We start from the raw sequence: 15,404 nt of genomic DNA on the forward strand, positions 1-15,404 counted from the left end.
AACTCAGAACGGTGTGATAGTGATTGACGTGTCGACAATCAGTAAATGATGTAATTATGTGTTAAAGTATAGGTTTGTCAACCTTGTTATAACGACCCGTCCTAATCCATCTGGACGAATGCATTACATTTGGTTACATCGCGAGGTACTTGACCTCTATTTGATACATTTTACAAACATTGCATTCGTTTTTAAAAGACAAACTTTCATTTCATCGAAAGTTGACAGGCATGCATACCATTTCATAATATATCTAAACTATAAATGACTTGATAATATTCTTGATGAACTCAATGACTCGAATGCAACGTCTTTTGAAATATGTCATGAATGACTCCAAGTAATATCTCTAAGATGAGCAAATGCACAATGGAAGATTTCTTTCGTACCTGAGAATAAACATGCTTTCAAGTGTCAACCAAAAGGTTGGTAAGTTCATAGGTTTATCGTAAACAATAAAATTTATCATTTTAATAGACCACAAGATTTAAATACAGTACACTTATCTCATGTACGAAACCATATTTCATAATGCTTAGCAGAGTAGGTTCGTATCCTTTTCTCCCCCGTAGGTTGCCTCTCGATTTTTAATAATCGTACACATATCTCGTGCACAAAAACTAATACACATAACCTGTGTATAAAAGTCATTCATACGAACTACAAATACCTGGTAATCGACCTTAACAAAATGCATCTAGAATATCCCCCGCATACCGGCATTCCGCACGGTCATGCAAAAAGTATACAATCAGGCCACTCTTTTAAATATGATGGTTGTGTACACCTCACAAACAGATCATATCTTTTAAAGCTGGCGGTTGTATACCTATTTTGAAGTACTAAAGAAGTTCAAATTCTCTGACTGGGGCTTGTTAGTGCCCATAGATCTATCTTTAGGATTCGCGTCAATTTGGGGCTCGGTTCCCAAATTCTCAGATTACCAGACTAAAAGGGGTGATATCCGGTGTACTCATAACTCATTCGTAGAATGTTTTTAAGTACTTGTGTCTATTTCGTCAAACATTTATAAAAGCATTTCATGCATTCGCAGTTCAAAAATATATTTCAAAAGCATTTAATAAAGCAGTTGTAAAAACAGCGCATCTATTCTCAGTCCCAAAAATGTAAAGAGTAAAAGGGAATCAAATGAACTCACGATACGATATTTTGTAGTAAAAATATTCATACGACGATACTGAACAATGCAAGGTTGGCCTCGGATTCACGAACCTATATCATTCATATATATATTAAAACATATTCATGTAATCGAATATATATATATATATATATATATATATATATATATATATATATATATATATATATATATATATATATATATATATATATATATATATATATATATCATTAATGATGTAATTTTTATATTATTAACTTATATGTTTTTCATTATTTAATTAAATGTATTCATTTGTATATAAAAGTATTAATGTAGTTAAATTATGTGTGTTAAATATATTTTTATAGATATCATTTGTTTGTTAAGTTAATGATGATACTTAAATAATAATAATAATATTATTATTACTTAGATTTAATAATAATGTTGATAATAATTATTTTGATTATATCATTAGTCATCTTTTTAGTATTGATATTGATAGTGCTAATAGTAATATTAATAGTAATAATGAAAATGTTAATTTTAATAAAATGCAAATTTTTAAGGTTGATAGATTTTTAATAAAATTGGAACTGATGATGTCTAGTAAAATGATATTCTTAATAATAATGATAATAATACTAAAACATTGATTTAACCATAATGGTACTAAATTTTAACCTTAATAATAATACTGATAATAATAATAATATTGATAAAGTAATAATTTTACTGCTGGTGGTAGCTTTGATAATAATATTAGTAATAACATTAATAATAATAATTATCATAATTGTAATTATAATCATGATAATAATAATAACTGATAACTAATACTTTTTGTAGTAAAAATAATAATAACTATTATACCTAATGATAATACTAGTAACAACAATAATGATACTATTATTAATTAGGTTGATGATAATAATAATATTATTAATCATAATCATAATCATAAAAATGATAATAATACTAGAATGATAAAATTAGTAGTAATATTAATAATACTTATAAAATAATAATGATAGTAATGTTCTAATACTTATAAATCTAATATGGTTGTAGTAATAATAATAATTGTAATACTAACAATAACTATATTAAAATCCATCATAATAATAATCAAGGTAATATTATTAGCAATAACAATAATTAATAATAATAACATAATAACGATAATAAAAATCAAACTACCTTCAAATAAGCCCCTTATTAAAAAGAATGCCCCAATCAGGGCTCGAACCCCCGACCTCTCGTTTAACCCAAAACCCCTCAACCATCTAATCCATTACACTTTTCTGATTTAAAATAGAACCCGTTTATATATACCCGTATTTTAATATCTTTCTTATTTTTCCACAAAATCAAACAGACCCAAAGTAATCACAATCGTAGCTGAGTGTTGTTTTAGTTTTTGGAATTTCAAAGGAATTATGAACGACCAGAAAGTGGGTTATATTGATCGATAGTAAAAAAAAAGAAAAAAGAAATAGCTGCAGCAAAACAGTCCCGTCGACAAAACATGAACTCAAACTTCAATTTAATAATTTGGACAGTTTTAGATTATAATTACAACATGAATTAGATGTTAAATCCTTCCTAGAAACTTTCTGAATCGTCAATTTCAACAGAAACATTAAAACCAATGCGAATTTCGTGACAAACACCAAAGTTTAACTTTTTAGAATTAAAGTTTGACTCCAAAATTAGAATTCAATTCAAGGAATTGGATTCTGAAACTTTACAGATAGTTTTAGGTAAATGATTTCTAACATCACTGCGTTTATGATTTTTGAAATTTAATAACGAATCGAATTATGAATTAAAAGTTGCGAAGAACAGGGCCGTCGGGACTTTTTCATCAAATTTCTGTTTTAATTTCACTTTTGCGGATATATTTGATAATGGTAGTAGGTATTGAATGAGTTTATCTGGTACGTAAGTTAATTGATTGACTTATAGTATGAATGGTCGACAGGATATTGCATAACAGATAGAAATTAAATAAATAAATAAAATAAAACTGATATAGACCTTAAACAGATTTCGTTTGCATTCAGATTCATTTTTTGTCATTAAAACGCAATTAGAGGAAGTAGTACCAATCATAAATAGGTTGAAAGTAACCTATAACAGAATCGTATTCTTTTATTATTAATTTTTTTATATAAATTATATATTTAATATTAATAAATACATTAATAATAATAATACTAATTTAATAATAATTATATTAATAATACAGATTAATTATAATAGAAATATTAATAATAATAATAATAATAATAATAATAATAATAATAATAATTTATAATAATAAACAATAATAATACTAAAAGTTATAAGAGATATATTTTTAATGAAAATAATAATACGTTGTATAATTTTCTATTAAAAATAACTATAAGAATTATAATGATATTAATAATAATATTGTTAATTAACATTAGTGACAATAATAATCATAATAATACTAATAATAATAATGTAACAAGTTACATATAACAACTTTTAATAATACAGATATTAATATCAATATTAACATTAGTAATAATAATGAAAGTAATAATAATAATATTGATAAATTATTTATATTCTAACTTGTAATTTCAAATAATATATTAACTTTACATTTCATTACTTATGTAATACTTATTCTATAAAATAACATATTTGAATATTTAATATTTATATATATATATATATATATAAATATATATTTTTATATGTATATTACAACATACATATTATATTAATTGTGTATAGAATTCAAATATATATTTATATATATTTACTTTAATAACATCTTAATTATTTTGTATATTACTCTACATATTTAATTCAAATGATTAAATGGTATTATATTAATTTAACTTAATAAATACACTTATATATATATATATATATATATATATATATATATATATATATATATATATATATATATATATATATATATATATGGGCAGGATCAATGGGGAAGTAACCAATCGGGGAGAAGCAAATTTTTTTTTTCGTTTTTTGTTATTTTTTTTTCCGGCATCAAGATCACACAAAAATATGAACATTTAGTGGAGACACTTCATGATGAATGTTATTATTTAGGCGAGAAAACGATCGACAAAAATAACATTCAAGATAATATTGTTCGTGAAGAATATGAACGTTTTTTTTTTTTCATGTTTTGTGAAGTAAAATTTAGCCCGATTTAGAGTTTAGGGTTTAAGGTTTAGGGTTTGGTGTTTTGGGTTTATTACATAAACCCAAAACACCAAACCCTAAACCCTAAACCCTAAACCCTAAACTCTAAACCGTTCGTGTTAAAAACTCAATCTAAATCCTAAATCTAAACCCTAAATCTAAACCCTAAACCCTAAATTTCTAAACCCTAATATCTAAACCCCCAATAGCTAAAACCTCAACATACGCTCGAAAAACATGATAATTGTTATATATTACTTCTTCAAGCGTTTTCCTGCCAAAATAAAAACATTTATCACAAAGTGTCTCTACTAAATGTTCATATTTTCATCTCATCTATAATGTTCGTGAACAAAGTTTTTTCAAAAAATGAAAAAAAAAAAAGTTTTTGCTTCCCCCCGTTTTCCCCCGAATGGTTACTTCCCTCTTGATCCTACCACTATATATATATATATATATATATATATATATATATATATATATATATATATATATATATATATATATATATATTTACTTATATATTTATTTACTTATTTATTTACACACAATTGTTCGTGAATCGTCGGGAATAGTCAAAGGTCAAGTGATTACATGAATGTAGTTTCAAAATTTTTGAGACTCAACATTACAGACTTTGCTTAGCGTGTCGAAATCATATAAAATTAAGTTTAAATTTGGTTGGAAATTTCCGGGTCGTCACACTTGTGTTCTTTGGAATTGCTTATTGTTAGTGGGTTGTAACTAACAGTGACTCGTGAACGTAGTTATGGATAGACTGTTGAACATGATTAGGATCTTGCTCTGAGTTATTTGAAATGAAAGTATGATTTGAGACAATGTATTGCGTCTAGCCAACAAAAATACATTGTAGTGAATCATATAGTAGTTTCGAAAGTCGGAGAAGATATAGTAGGTGATGGATCGGATGTTGATTGACAGTGTTGTATGTTATGACCTTGTGGGATTAGATATATTATTTGGAAAACATTGTTTCGATGGGTTGTAAATTTCGAGTTACGTTGAGATTAATATTATCTTCTCGAGGGAAACTTGATGAGGTATGATATATGATTATTTGTGGAATTACCCTTAATGTCGGTTTATTGCAATTTTTTGAGGAACTTGACATGAAGTTAACCGTTCAAATATGGTAATGATCGATGTGCTGGATCTAAGTGTTTGTTTATTATTGGTTAATGAGGGTTAAATTCCGAGTTCTGATGGAATTTTAACCAAGTGATGACTTTTCAAAACAGAGTGGGTGGCGTCAGATTCATGTATCGATGTTATTTGATGGAAATAACGTGTTGATGCTTGTCTCATGAATGTATTAAGGGATGTTCGTTATCCGAAATCATTAGTGGTATAATTGAAATTGATTTGAGTATTGTGTTCGTAATAATTAGTACTATTGACAATATGATTAGAGGCATGTGCTAGTCGATGGAATATTTAGTAGATAACGACATTGTTGCAGGAAATATGATAAATTTCAGAAATACCGGGTTGAGAATGTTGATTACAGATTTGGGTAATTTCAATGAAATTAGTACTGTTATTGTGAGGAAATTAGTATTGATATTGTGTTTTCATGTGAGACGATGGCAACAGATTGATGACATGGAACGATAGAATTGGAAAATTTGATGGAGTCATCTTATGGGTAATCTCGAGAACCTAACTGAATGATTTGGTTAGATGGATTTATAGGTGGATTACCGATGGTATCTACGAGAATTGGTGTTCAATGTCAGTTTTGACGTGGAACTTTTCATAAAAAACCATAGAAACCAGATTGTTGTTATTAATAATGGACAGTTACCTATGTTTCTAGAATTTAGTAAGTAAATAGAAACTTGATATGACTCACATTGTGGAAATTTATTAGATCGATGACGGGTCGATGTATTGTTTATGAGATGTCTCATGTTGAAATGGTGCTAATCGTAATTGAAATAGAATTAATGGATCGTTATCCTTTTAACATAAACACTCGGATAGAAAATGACTTGCGCAGTTTTTGGTATACGTCTGATTGTTGGTATGTGGTTACTTCTGAATAGGATGAGTGTGATACTGTAGGCAATCATGTGATAAATTTTCTGACTGTTGTGTTGGGTAAGTGGAAACAGTGGATCAGCTTATGTCAGAATTGACCATTTGGTGATTAACTCGGTGACAGTAAGAGTTCGCTTTGATAAATTTGGATGATAAGTTGCCAAATGAAAAGACTCTTCGAGTAGTGAACCTAATTAGGGATTGTCTATAGTAGTAAAACGTTTTTTAATCTGGTTCCTAGAGGGACCAATGGTGTAAGATTTGTTAACTTGGAACCTTGTGTCTATGACTGACCATATTCCGAGGACGGAATCTCTTTAAGGAGGGTGGATTTGTAACAGACAGAAACCTGGGCTAGACGTAAGATGACTATTTTACCCTTAGGTTTAAGTGTGTCTGATTATATGCTTTTATTTTAATAATAAGTTTAATATTAATTGGCTATGTGGTTAAGACTAGTTTGTGACCAGGATTACAGAATAGGTTCGTTTGTTGAATTTGGACTTTGTTAGGGTTACCGAATCAAGTACGAAAGATATCAGATAACTGATAAATACCCGTGAGTTGTAGGGTATGGGTTTTAATAACCCTTAAGAGTGTAAGTGGCTGATTATTGAGTTCATTTTAGAACTCTTCCCTAAATAAGAAACAGTACCTACTTTTACACCCACTCAAACCCTAGTTTAATTCAAGTGTGAAATTGAATCAAGAGGCTTTAGTGACTGATTCTTAGCATCATTGCAAGCATTTATCCAAGTTAGCATGCTTGAATTCATGTTTTAATTCATAAGAATTGGGTTTTATGTGTAAAATGGGTTTTATGTATTTTTGAGCTTGAATCTTATGATTTAGTGTTTGTTATGCTCAATTTTTGATTGAAATAGCTTCTATATAGTTTATATGATGTTTATGAAGTGGTTTTGGTGTTAGAACAAAATCATGATTTGGGGTAAAAAAAAAACGCGAAAACAGCGAGTTGTAGCTGTTCTTCAGCTCCCACACTTTTGACAGCTCAACCACGAGGTTGAGTACACTTTTGAGGGCTCAACTGTATGGTTGAAGGTTCAACCACGCGGTTGAGTACTTGTCAGCTTTTGGTAAAATTGAAAAGGGCATAGCTTTCAAACCGTAACTCCGTTTTTGATGAATAAACTATCATTGGAAACGTCTTGAGGCCTACTTTCTAATGACAAGGTTTTAGAAGCAGATCAAACTTTATTTTGGTCAAAAAAGGGGTTTTAGGGTAAATGTCTTGTTTTGCACACATGTGAATGTTGTTATTGATTGAGGTTATGATATAGACTTATATCATAGTGAATACATGATTGTATGTGTTGATTTACAGTATGTATTGATGTTTTATGATGTGCATTTTGGGTTGAAACCCATTTAAACAGTTACTGCTACTGTTCTTCGTCACTCACACGAGTGAGCCTTCACTCGTACGGTTGAGGTGGTCAACCGTGTGATGAACCGTGTGAGTGAGTGGTTAAGGAGAACTATTTTTTTAGTTTAGATGATACGTACGGTTGAGATGTGACTCGTAAGAGTTACTGGTCACTCGTTTGGTAAATCGTACATATCAGGTGATTCGTTGTTGGATGTTTGGTCCTATACCAAACGTACGAGTGAGTTGTCAACCGCACGATTGAGTGTTCTCAAACGTGCGAGTGAGGGTGTTCCTCGTACGGTTGGAAGACCAGTTTTAAGTGTTTAAGTGTTGATCTATAGTGTTGTTGTCTTGTTGTTGATTTAATATCAAGACATGATTACTGACTGTGTTAGACCTCTGAGAATCTTCAGTTGCTGGTAATCGGTGAGTGGATCTATCTTCGGGTAGAGTTTAAGTAGCAAGTCATGCTACTGTGGTTTATGATGATTACCCTATGTAGTGTAATAATTTCCATACTAGTTGGTTAGTTGCATGTTCTGTGAATTAAATGTTGTATAGGCGCACTATGTTGATGCCAACCAAGGCCAGGCAAGGTTGGGAACTCACCGAGGTCAGGCAAGGTCGGGTTCATGTGAGGTCAACTGAGGCTAGGCAAGGTTGAGTCCAAGTCCTACATTTTGTTTAGTATAGCATAGAAGAACACATGTGTTGCATTTGTATAGTTATGCAGAGACTTGGTAGGAAGGACTATCGGTAGATTCTAGCCCGAACAGCTAGGGTCGTGTGCCCGTACAAGACGCCGATCCTTATATTGTCTTTGTTTGTATGCTTGTTGGTTGTAAGCATAATTGTAGTATGATGGATTGCTTAAGCTTAAGCTATAGATAGATTCCATTCACTTAGTGGTGCGCTAATCCTCCACATTCCTCCCCCTGCAGGTTTAGCTACTGCTGATGGGATCAGACAATGATGTAGAAGACATGTTTGACTAGCAACTCTGATGTGGACAAATGTAACCATGTTTGTAATAACGTAACACTGTTTCTAAAAGTTAAACTTAATTACTTGGTGTTATGTAATTATGATTAATGATGCAGTGTTTGGTAATCAAATGTCTTCCGCTGTGTTATAAAAAAAATGGTCGGTGTTACACACAATTTGCACATAACCCATTTAAGGATTGGTGTATAGACATGGACATTCAACAATCATTCACCTCCGTGGCATACCCACAGGCCAACGGACATGTTGAAGTCACCAACAGGGACATTGTTGCCGGAATAAAAGCCAGACTAGGTAAACATCGGCAGGGATGGGTAGACGAACTCCAACACGTACTATGGGCACACCGGACAACACCGAAAGAAAGTATGAACGAAACCCCGTTCAGCCTGGTATATGGCACCGAGGAGGTTATCCTGGCTGAGATACTTGTCCCGACTACATGTATCACGGCGTTCGATGAACACCAAAATGACGAAGCATTACGAGAAAACCTAGACGCCCTGGAAACCCCAGACGAAATCCCGTTACGACGCCCTTGGCACGCCTTCCATTTAAAGAAATACCATGTGTAATTTACCTGTAACCGGGAGGACTGATCACCCACCCGGATAACAGAAATACCACACAATTATGTACCAAAAATGTTTCTAAGTATGAGTTCTCAATATAATTGCAATTTATATTCTTGTACTACGTAATGACTCTGAATATGGCACAAATACAATCATAAGTCTTTTGTCATATTTCAGACCTACCACCGAAGAAATGCCTTCTAGCTTTTGTTGGTAGGAGGATTTCTATCGAAGAACCATTTCGGATAATGAGAGCATCCGACCAAATCATTGATGGTCCGATTTTACCGTATAAACACCTCGACCATACTCACGCGTAGTCTAAATATCTACGTTACTGTCATGACACGATGCACAACTCGAAAACAAATAAACTAGTTTAAATACGAGATCCAAAAAATGTAAAGACGTTACATTACCACAAACAAAACAAAAAACAACCGAGTGCATAAATCTACGGTTGAAAGTTTGTAATGTCATGAATTCTCATCCCTACAAACCCTATCTAAATTATCAAAATTAATTTGACCAAGACCAAGCACTTCATGCGCCCGTTGGCAGTCATTAACACATGAAAGGCCTATCCTGTTCATCATTCTCTTGGGAGCATTACCAGCCGGCAGGAAACGGTGAACCCGTTTCAACACCTCAGAGGTGGTCAACTTCTTAATAGCTTCAATAAATGCATCAAACGGCTAATGTACATGGGAAGACTTCAATAAACGAGTAAACAACACGAGTATACCAAATTGCAGGCGGGTAAGGTTGCCCAAAGTCGCTGACACTTGCTCTGACAGCTTTTTATTATCGTCCGAGAGGTAGGTAACAACCTCCCTTTCCCGGTTCAATGCCGTCTTAGAAGCCTCCAGCGCTGCTCAGGAAGTCTCCAACTTTGCGCGGGAAACCGTCATGGCCTCTTTCGACGACGCAAGCTCCCTCTCCAGCCGGGAATTTCTCGACAATTCTGCAATACGCCGGTTGTCGTTCTCAAATAATACACAGTGTTCATGAATGCGTTGAGCGTCGACCTCACTCCGGTCTAACTCGTCCGCCGCAAGATGTTGGGCAGACACGGCAAATTGGGAGCGTACATGACGCGCCTGTGCTGGAGAGAGAGAAGCTAACGCCGTTTTCAGAGCGGGAAAACGCCATCACCTCTAAGTATTCCTTGAAAACCGGATAGTCTGAAGCAGCACAATGAAGGAAATCACGAAATGGCTTAACATCACAATGGGGAAAAACATAAACATTCTCCCCGGTCGTTATTGTTATCCGGGGACGAGGTTCCATTGACTCCAGGTAGGTTTCTTGTCGGGACGATGCCCCTGCACCGTGTCTCTTTCTGCAGCCGGCTCCTCCTCCACCACCGGCTCTTCATCAACAATCGGCTCCTCCCGAGTAACAGCTCCCTCCATCAACCGTGTCACGGGCACGAACACACGTGTTTCCTCGGTAGTCACACCGGCGGGACCTACGTAGAGAGCATAATCAGTATGCAATATTTGAACAACCACAAGCAGGCAAAAATATGTCAAAAACATACCTTCAATTGCAGAAACAGGCTCAATCCGACGCCTAGTACGGTGAATTTAACTCGCCATTCGAGGACTCCGAATCATCGGGAGACGGAACCCGACGTCCGCTGGTGGATGCCAGAGCTACTCCCTCTATCACTTTATCTGTAAAAACCATTCCGTCCAGGATAGCTGACCGAAGGATCTCTGACACGGTCAACTCTGCATAAATTCAAATTGTCATTTCAAACCAACATGAGGAAAAATACGAAATAGCTATGTAAACAAAAACCTCTTCCGCCTCGGTGAGCAACAGGCATCCTGTCAGACCGGTTCCAGTTATTGACAACGTTAGCCATCACCAACATATGCTCATTATATGTCCTTTGTGGAATCTTCAGCCCCCGCAATGGATCAACGATCTCGCTAGCCAGCTCCGGTAGCCGTTGAGGACGTTGCACGGCAACGGTCCTAAACACATAGGCTTAAGCATCCCTCATCGGGAAATCAGCACGATTTGCAAAAACAAACGTTCGCACCCAGTCATCTGTAATCACCGACGGTTCACCAAGAAACTCGACCTCGTCTGTGAAAGTATACCACCCATTGCGGTACGCAGTCAGGCGAAATATACTCCTAAAAATCTTCAAATCCAACGCCATCCCTAAGCTATTAAAATACATTTTGAATAGCACGATGGAACGAACGGCGTTTAGATGCAAACGTCTAACGCGGAGACCGTAGAAATTAAGCACCTTCATAAAAAACGTCGTGAAAGGATACCTAAGATTTGAAACCTCAAAAGGTCTCAAATAGATAGCACACATATTCGAAGGAGGACCACCGTTGCTGGGATCTGGGTATCTCCAGTTGCAAATCTCGCAAACGAGGGCATAAGAAGTAGATTCTGTTAAGATACGCCTCATCAACATTGCTAGAAACGCGTAACACATCATGAAGGGGATTCACAGGTCTGGGAGGCATGATGTATGAATAAAGGAATAACGAAAAAGACGATGGAAGAATCACTCGAACAAAATAAGAAAAGCACTTTTTCTCTTTTATAAAAGAAAGAAGTGTTGAAATAAGAAATATTTAAGTGAAGGTCGATGGTCGTTTATAAAGACAAATATTTCACGTGGGCCTCACAAGACTCAAAAAAGTGCATTGAAATACGCGAAGGACTTTACTATGATTAAGACAGAACCCAGCACGCATTAATTGCACGTCAAATCAGCCATGTGGGATATATTCCTTTAAGTTTGGCAACGCACCTGTCCCAGTTGACCTCGCCAAACTGGGGGGACTTGATGACACGCGTAGTGATCCGTATAAAAAGGCACGCTATTAACATCATTCCGCCTAAAACATGACCTGCGTGAACCTCTTCCCGGCCTCACTTTAGTAATCCGACCAGAAGGGTATTTATGTACACACCCGGGAAGACGAGTCACGGACAAAGGCTGACCATGACGTCACATAAATCTCACCCTACCCGGACAAGTGTGCAAGCTACCAGCACCACTTAGCCGGGAACAAAACATGGGGGAGATTATGAACCATATTATCACGTAAAGGCCCACTGAACCAAGTACGTCGGGTACCCGACAATCTTTACAAAATCATTTACGAACCGGTCACAATTTCACCCGGTCAAAAGGACACCGTGAAGAAGCATTTGAAATAAACACCAGGTAAAGTCCTTTTACCTAAACAAGAGCAAGACACTCGTCTGTCACACTCTAGACGGATCCACTACACTCTCCCCGAGTAATCGTACCTTTCCAAGATAGGTGTCTAATCCCGAAACAAAGCTTGGTCATGGAACAAGCATACAGTCCCGCAACAGGCACATGGTTCCGGAACAAGCATACAGACCCGGAACAGGCACATGGTCCCGGAAAAAGAATACAGTCTCAAAACAAGCACATGATCCCGGAACAGACAAAAGGGGCTGCACGCCACGTCAGCCCACGAATCTAGTAAAGTTTGTTAGGATCTGTTTGTTATTCCAATGAAAGGGACAGGGGCCACGTCAACCCTCGAAATTAGTGAAGTTTGTTATAACCATGAAAGGGACATATACCACGTCATCATTCGCTCATAACTCCTATAAATATACGAACATAATCATTCATTACACAACACTGGATGCATTAATGTTACTCTACCCAAATTTATAAATGTAACATCCTCCAGCTGTAAGTACAACTCCGATAGAGATTCTGGTCGATATCAGAGTTAATCCTCTATAAGATATTAACTTGCTCGACCTTAATCGAGTAAGATTAATCTCATCGATTGTTTTACGCCCTTGAAATCCAGATTTCAAATCGGGGTTTGCACAGTTATTGGAGATAAAACATTCGATCCTTTCTTTTCCACTAATTTAGCACTCAAATCTAAAGTCTATTTCATCTATTACGATTTTGGTTTGATCATATACTTTTATGTGATATAATATACGATATTTTAAAGTTTAATAATAAATATTAATAGTGGTGTTTCCATAATATAAGGGCTCTATATATGTAAAAAGTATAATTAAATCAATGAACTATTAGTAAGTTTAAGAGTCAATGAGTAATATCAAAGTAATTTCAAGGGGTTTTAGTAAAACGAGATAACTCAAAAGTAAGGTACGTTTTCTTACTGATGTAGACCCCAACCCAAGTACCCAACCTTCTTTTCTATTCATCTTCTTCACTGATCTTCTTCACCTCACCTATATGAAAGTATGAAACTCCATTATATAACATAAATTTTTTTGTTATTTTCACTTGGAGCTGGATCCGTCCCAGATTTCAGTGGTGTCACCAAAAAAATCAACACTATCCACTAATATCATTAGTTAAAAACCTAATTTTTTTTCTCACTAGATCTCGTATTTCACTGGTGTCCTGTGCAAACACTGAAGACACTACAAGTTCGCCTCTGAGTACCTGCCCTTGTGGCCTAGTGGTACGTCCAATACCTTGTGTATTGGATGGGGGTGAGAAGTCTCAAGTTTGAGTCCCATTCTTAAAAATATCTAGGGTATTTACCCGATTATTGATTGCTTCGGGAGGTTTCCAACCCGTATTCAGGATTCGGCCTACTCAGTCTGCCCATCAGGATGGTTTATGGATCGGGTCTCTGTAATGCGGTTGGTGTTTTCGCCCGAAAGCGCGTGTGTACGTGAAAAATGATCTCGGGCAGGTTGTTTCTATCCCGTCAGTGATTCCAACTACTTGACTTTTAATATATATATATATATATATATATATATATATATATATATATATATATATATATATATATATATATATATATATATATATATATATATATAAGATCATCGTCAAGAGAGAAGCACTTTTTTGAGGGGAAGTAATTTTTTTCGTTTGTTTTTGAATTTTTTTTTTCAAACATTAAGATCACATGAAAATATGAACATTTAAAAACGATACTTTGTGACGAATGTTATTATTTTGGCGGAAAAACGCTCTAAGAAATAAATGATAACATTCATCATGAGTACTGTTTTAATTAGAATTTTGGTTCATCGTTTTTTTTCATCTTGTGTGAAGTTTTTTTCAAAATTTAGCCCGATTTAGCGTTTAGGGTTTAGTGTTTTGGGTTTAGTCCCAAAACCCTAAACCGTTCGTGTTAAAAATTCATTCTAAATCCTAATTTCTAAATCGTAAACCCTAATTTCTAACTCCTTAAAAAAACTCTAATTAAAACATTATATATGATGAATGTTATTATTTATTTAGTCGGGCGTTTTCCCGCCAAAATAATATCATTTATTACAAAGTGTCTTTTTTAAATGTTTACTAGATTATAACCCGCGAATTCGCATCATAAATTGTACACGATATTACAACTTATGTATCTGGCTAAAAGTACATATACATGCTAAATCTTCATTGAAGCAGTTCAAGTAGACATCTGATAACATGACTTATTTTGATCCCATTTTACGGCTCAATTGAGTCGACAACAATCGTCGATTTATTGGCGACTTGACTGACTCTTAGAGCCTAAATTAAATTCCAGGCAGGAGTTAAAACTCATGGAAATTTGATTCTACTATTTTCATGGCGTCTAATTATTTTATTTTATTATTTTTATTTCTTTTTAAACTTTTTCCTACTTAAAGGCCGGAGGTCCTCTCGGAAGCAATCTCTTTATCCGTCGAATAGAGAGAGAGATGACTTTCTCTACTTTTGAGAGTGTTTCACTCTGGGTGAAGAAATGACTTGTCTTTATTCTCGGATAGGGGAAGGATTGTCTACATCTCACCTCCTCATACACCACTTATTTGGTATTGGGTTTTGTTGTTGTTGGCCTGATAATTCTGCAACATTGGAAAAAATTGTATTAAAAGACATGATATATAATATATATCTCGACCTTTAGTAACAGGAACACAAAGGTTGGATGTATTAAGACAGCTACCAAGTTCTGTTAGTTCATGTTAGTTCCTCATGAAATGAAAACTTTGCAACTTTGTCATGCAACCTCCTTCGGTACATCAAAAC

The 15,404-nt window shown here is 34.4% G+C and overlaps 1 protein-coding gene across 1 annotated transcript; it reads left to right on the forward strand.

The window, feature by feature from the left end:
* Window positions 1–8,980: 8,980 nt before the first annotated feature.
* Window positions 8,981–9,364, forward strand: LOC139868060 (uncharacterized). Its single transcript, XM_071856397.1, has one exon. It carries the CDS (start codon window positions 8,981–8,983, stop codon window positions 9,362–9,364), a length of 384 nt encoding a protein of 127 aa, XP_071712498.1.
* Window positions 9,365–15,404: the final 6,040 nt, after the last annotated feature.

Source organism: Rutidosis leptorrhynchoides, chromosome 9, assembly GCF_046630445.1.
Source record: "Rutidosis leptorrhynchoides isolate AG116_Rl617_1_P2 chromosome 9, CSIRO_AGI_Rlap_v1, whole genome shotgun sequence".
Classification (NCBI taxonomy): Eukaryota; Viridiplantae; Streptophyta; class Magnoliopsida; order Asterales; family Asteraceae; genus Rutidosis; species Rutidosis leptorrhynchoides.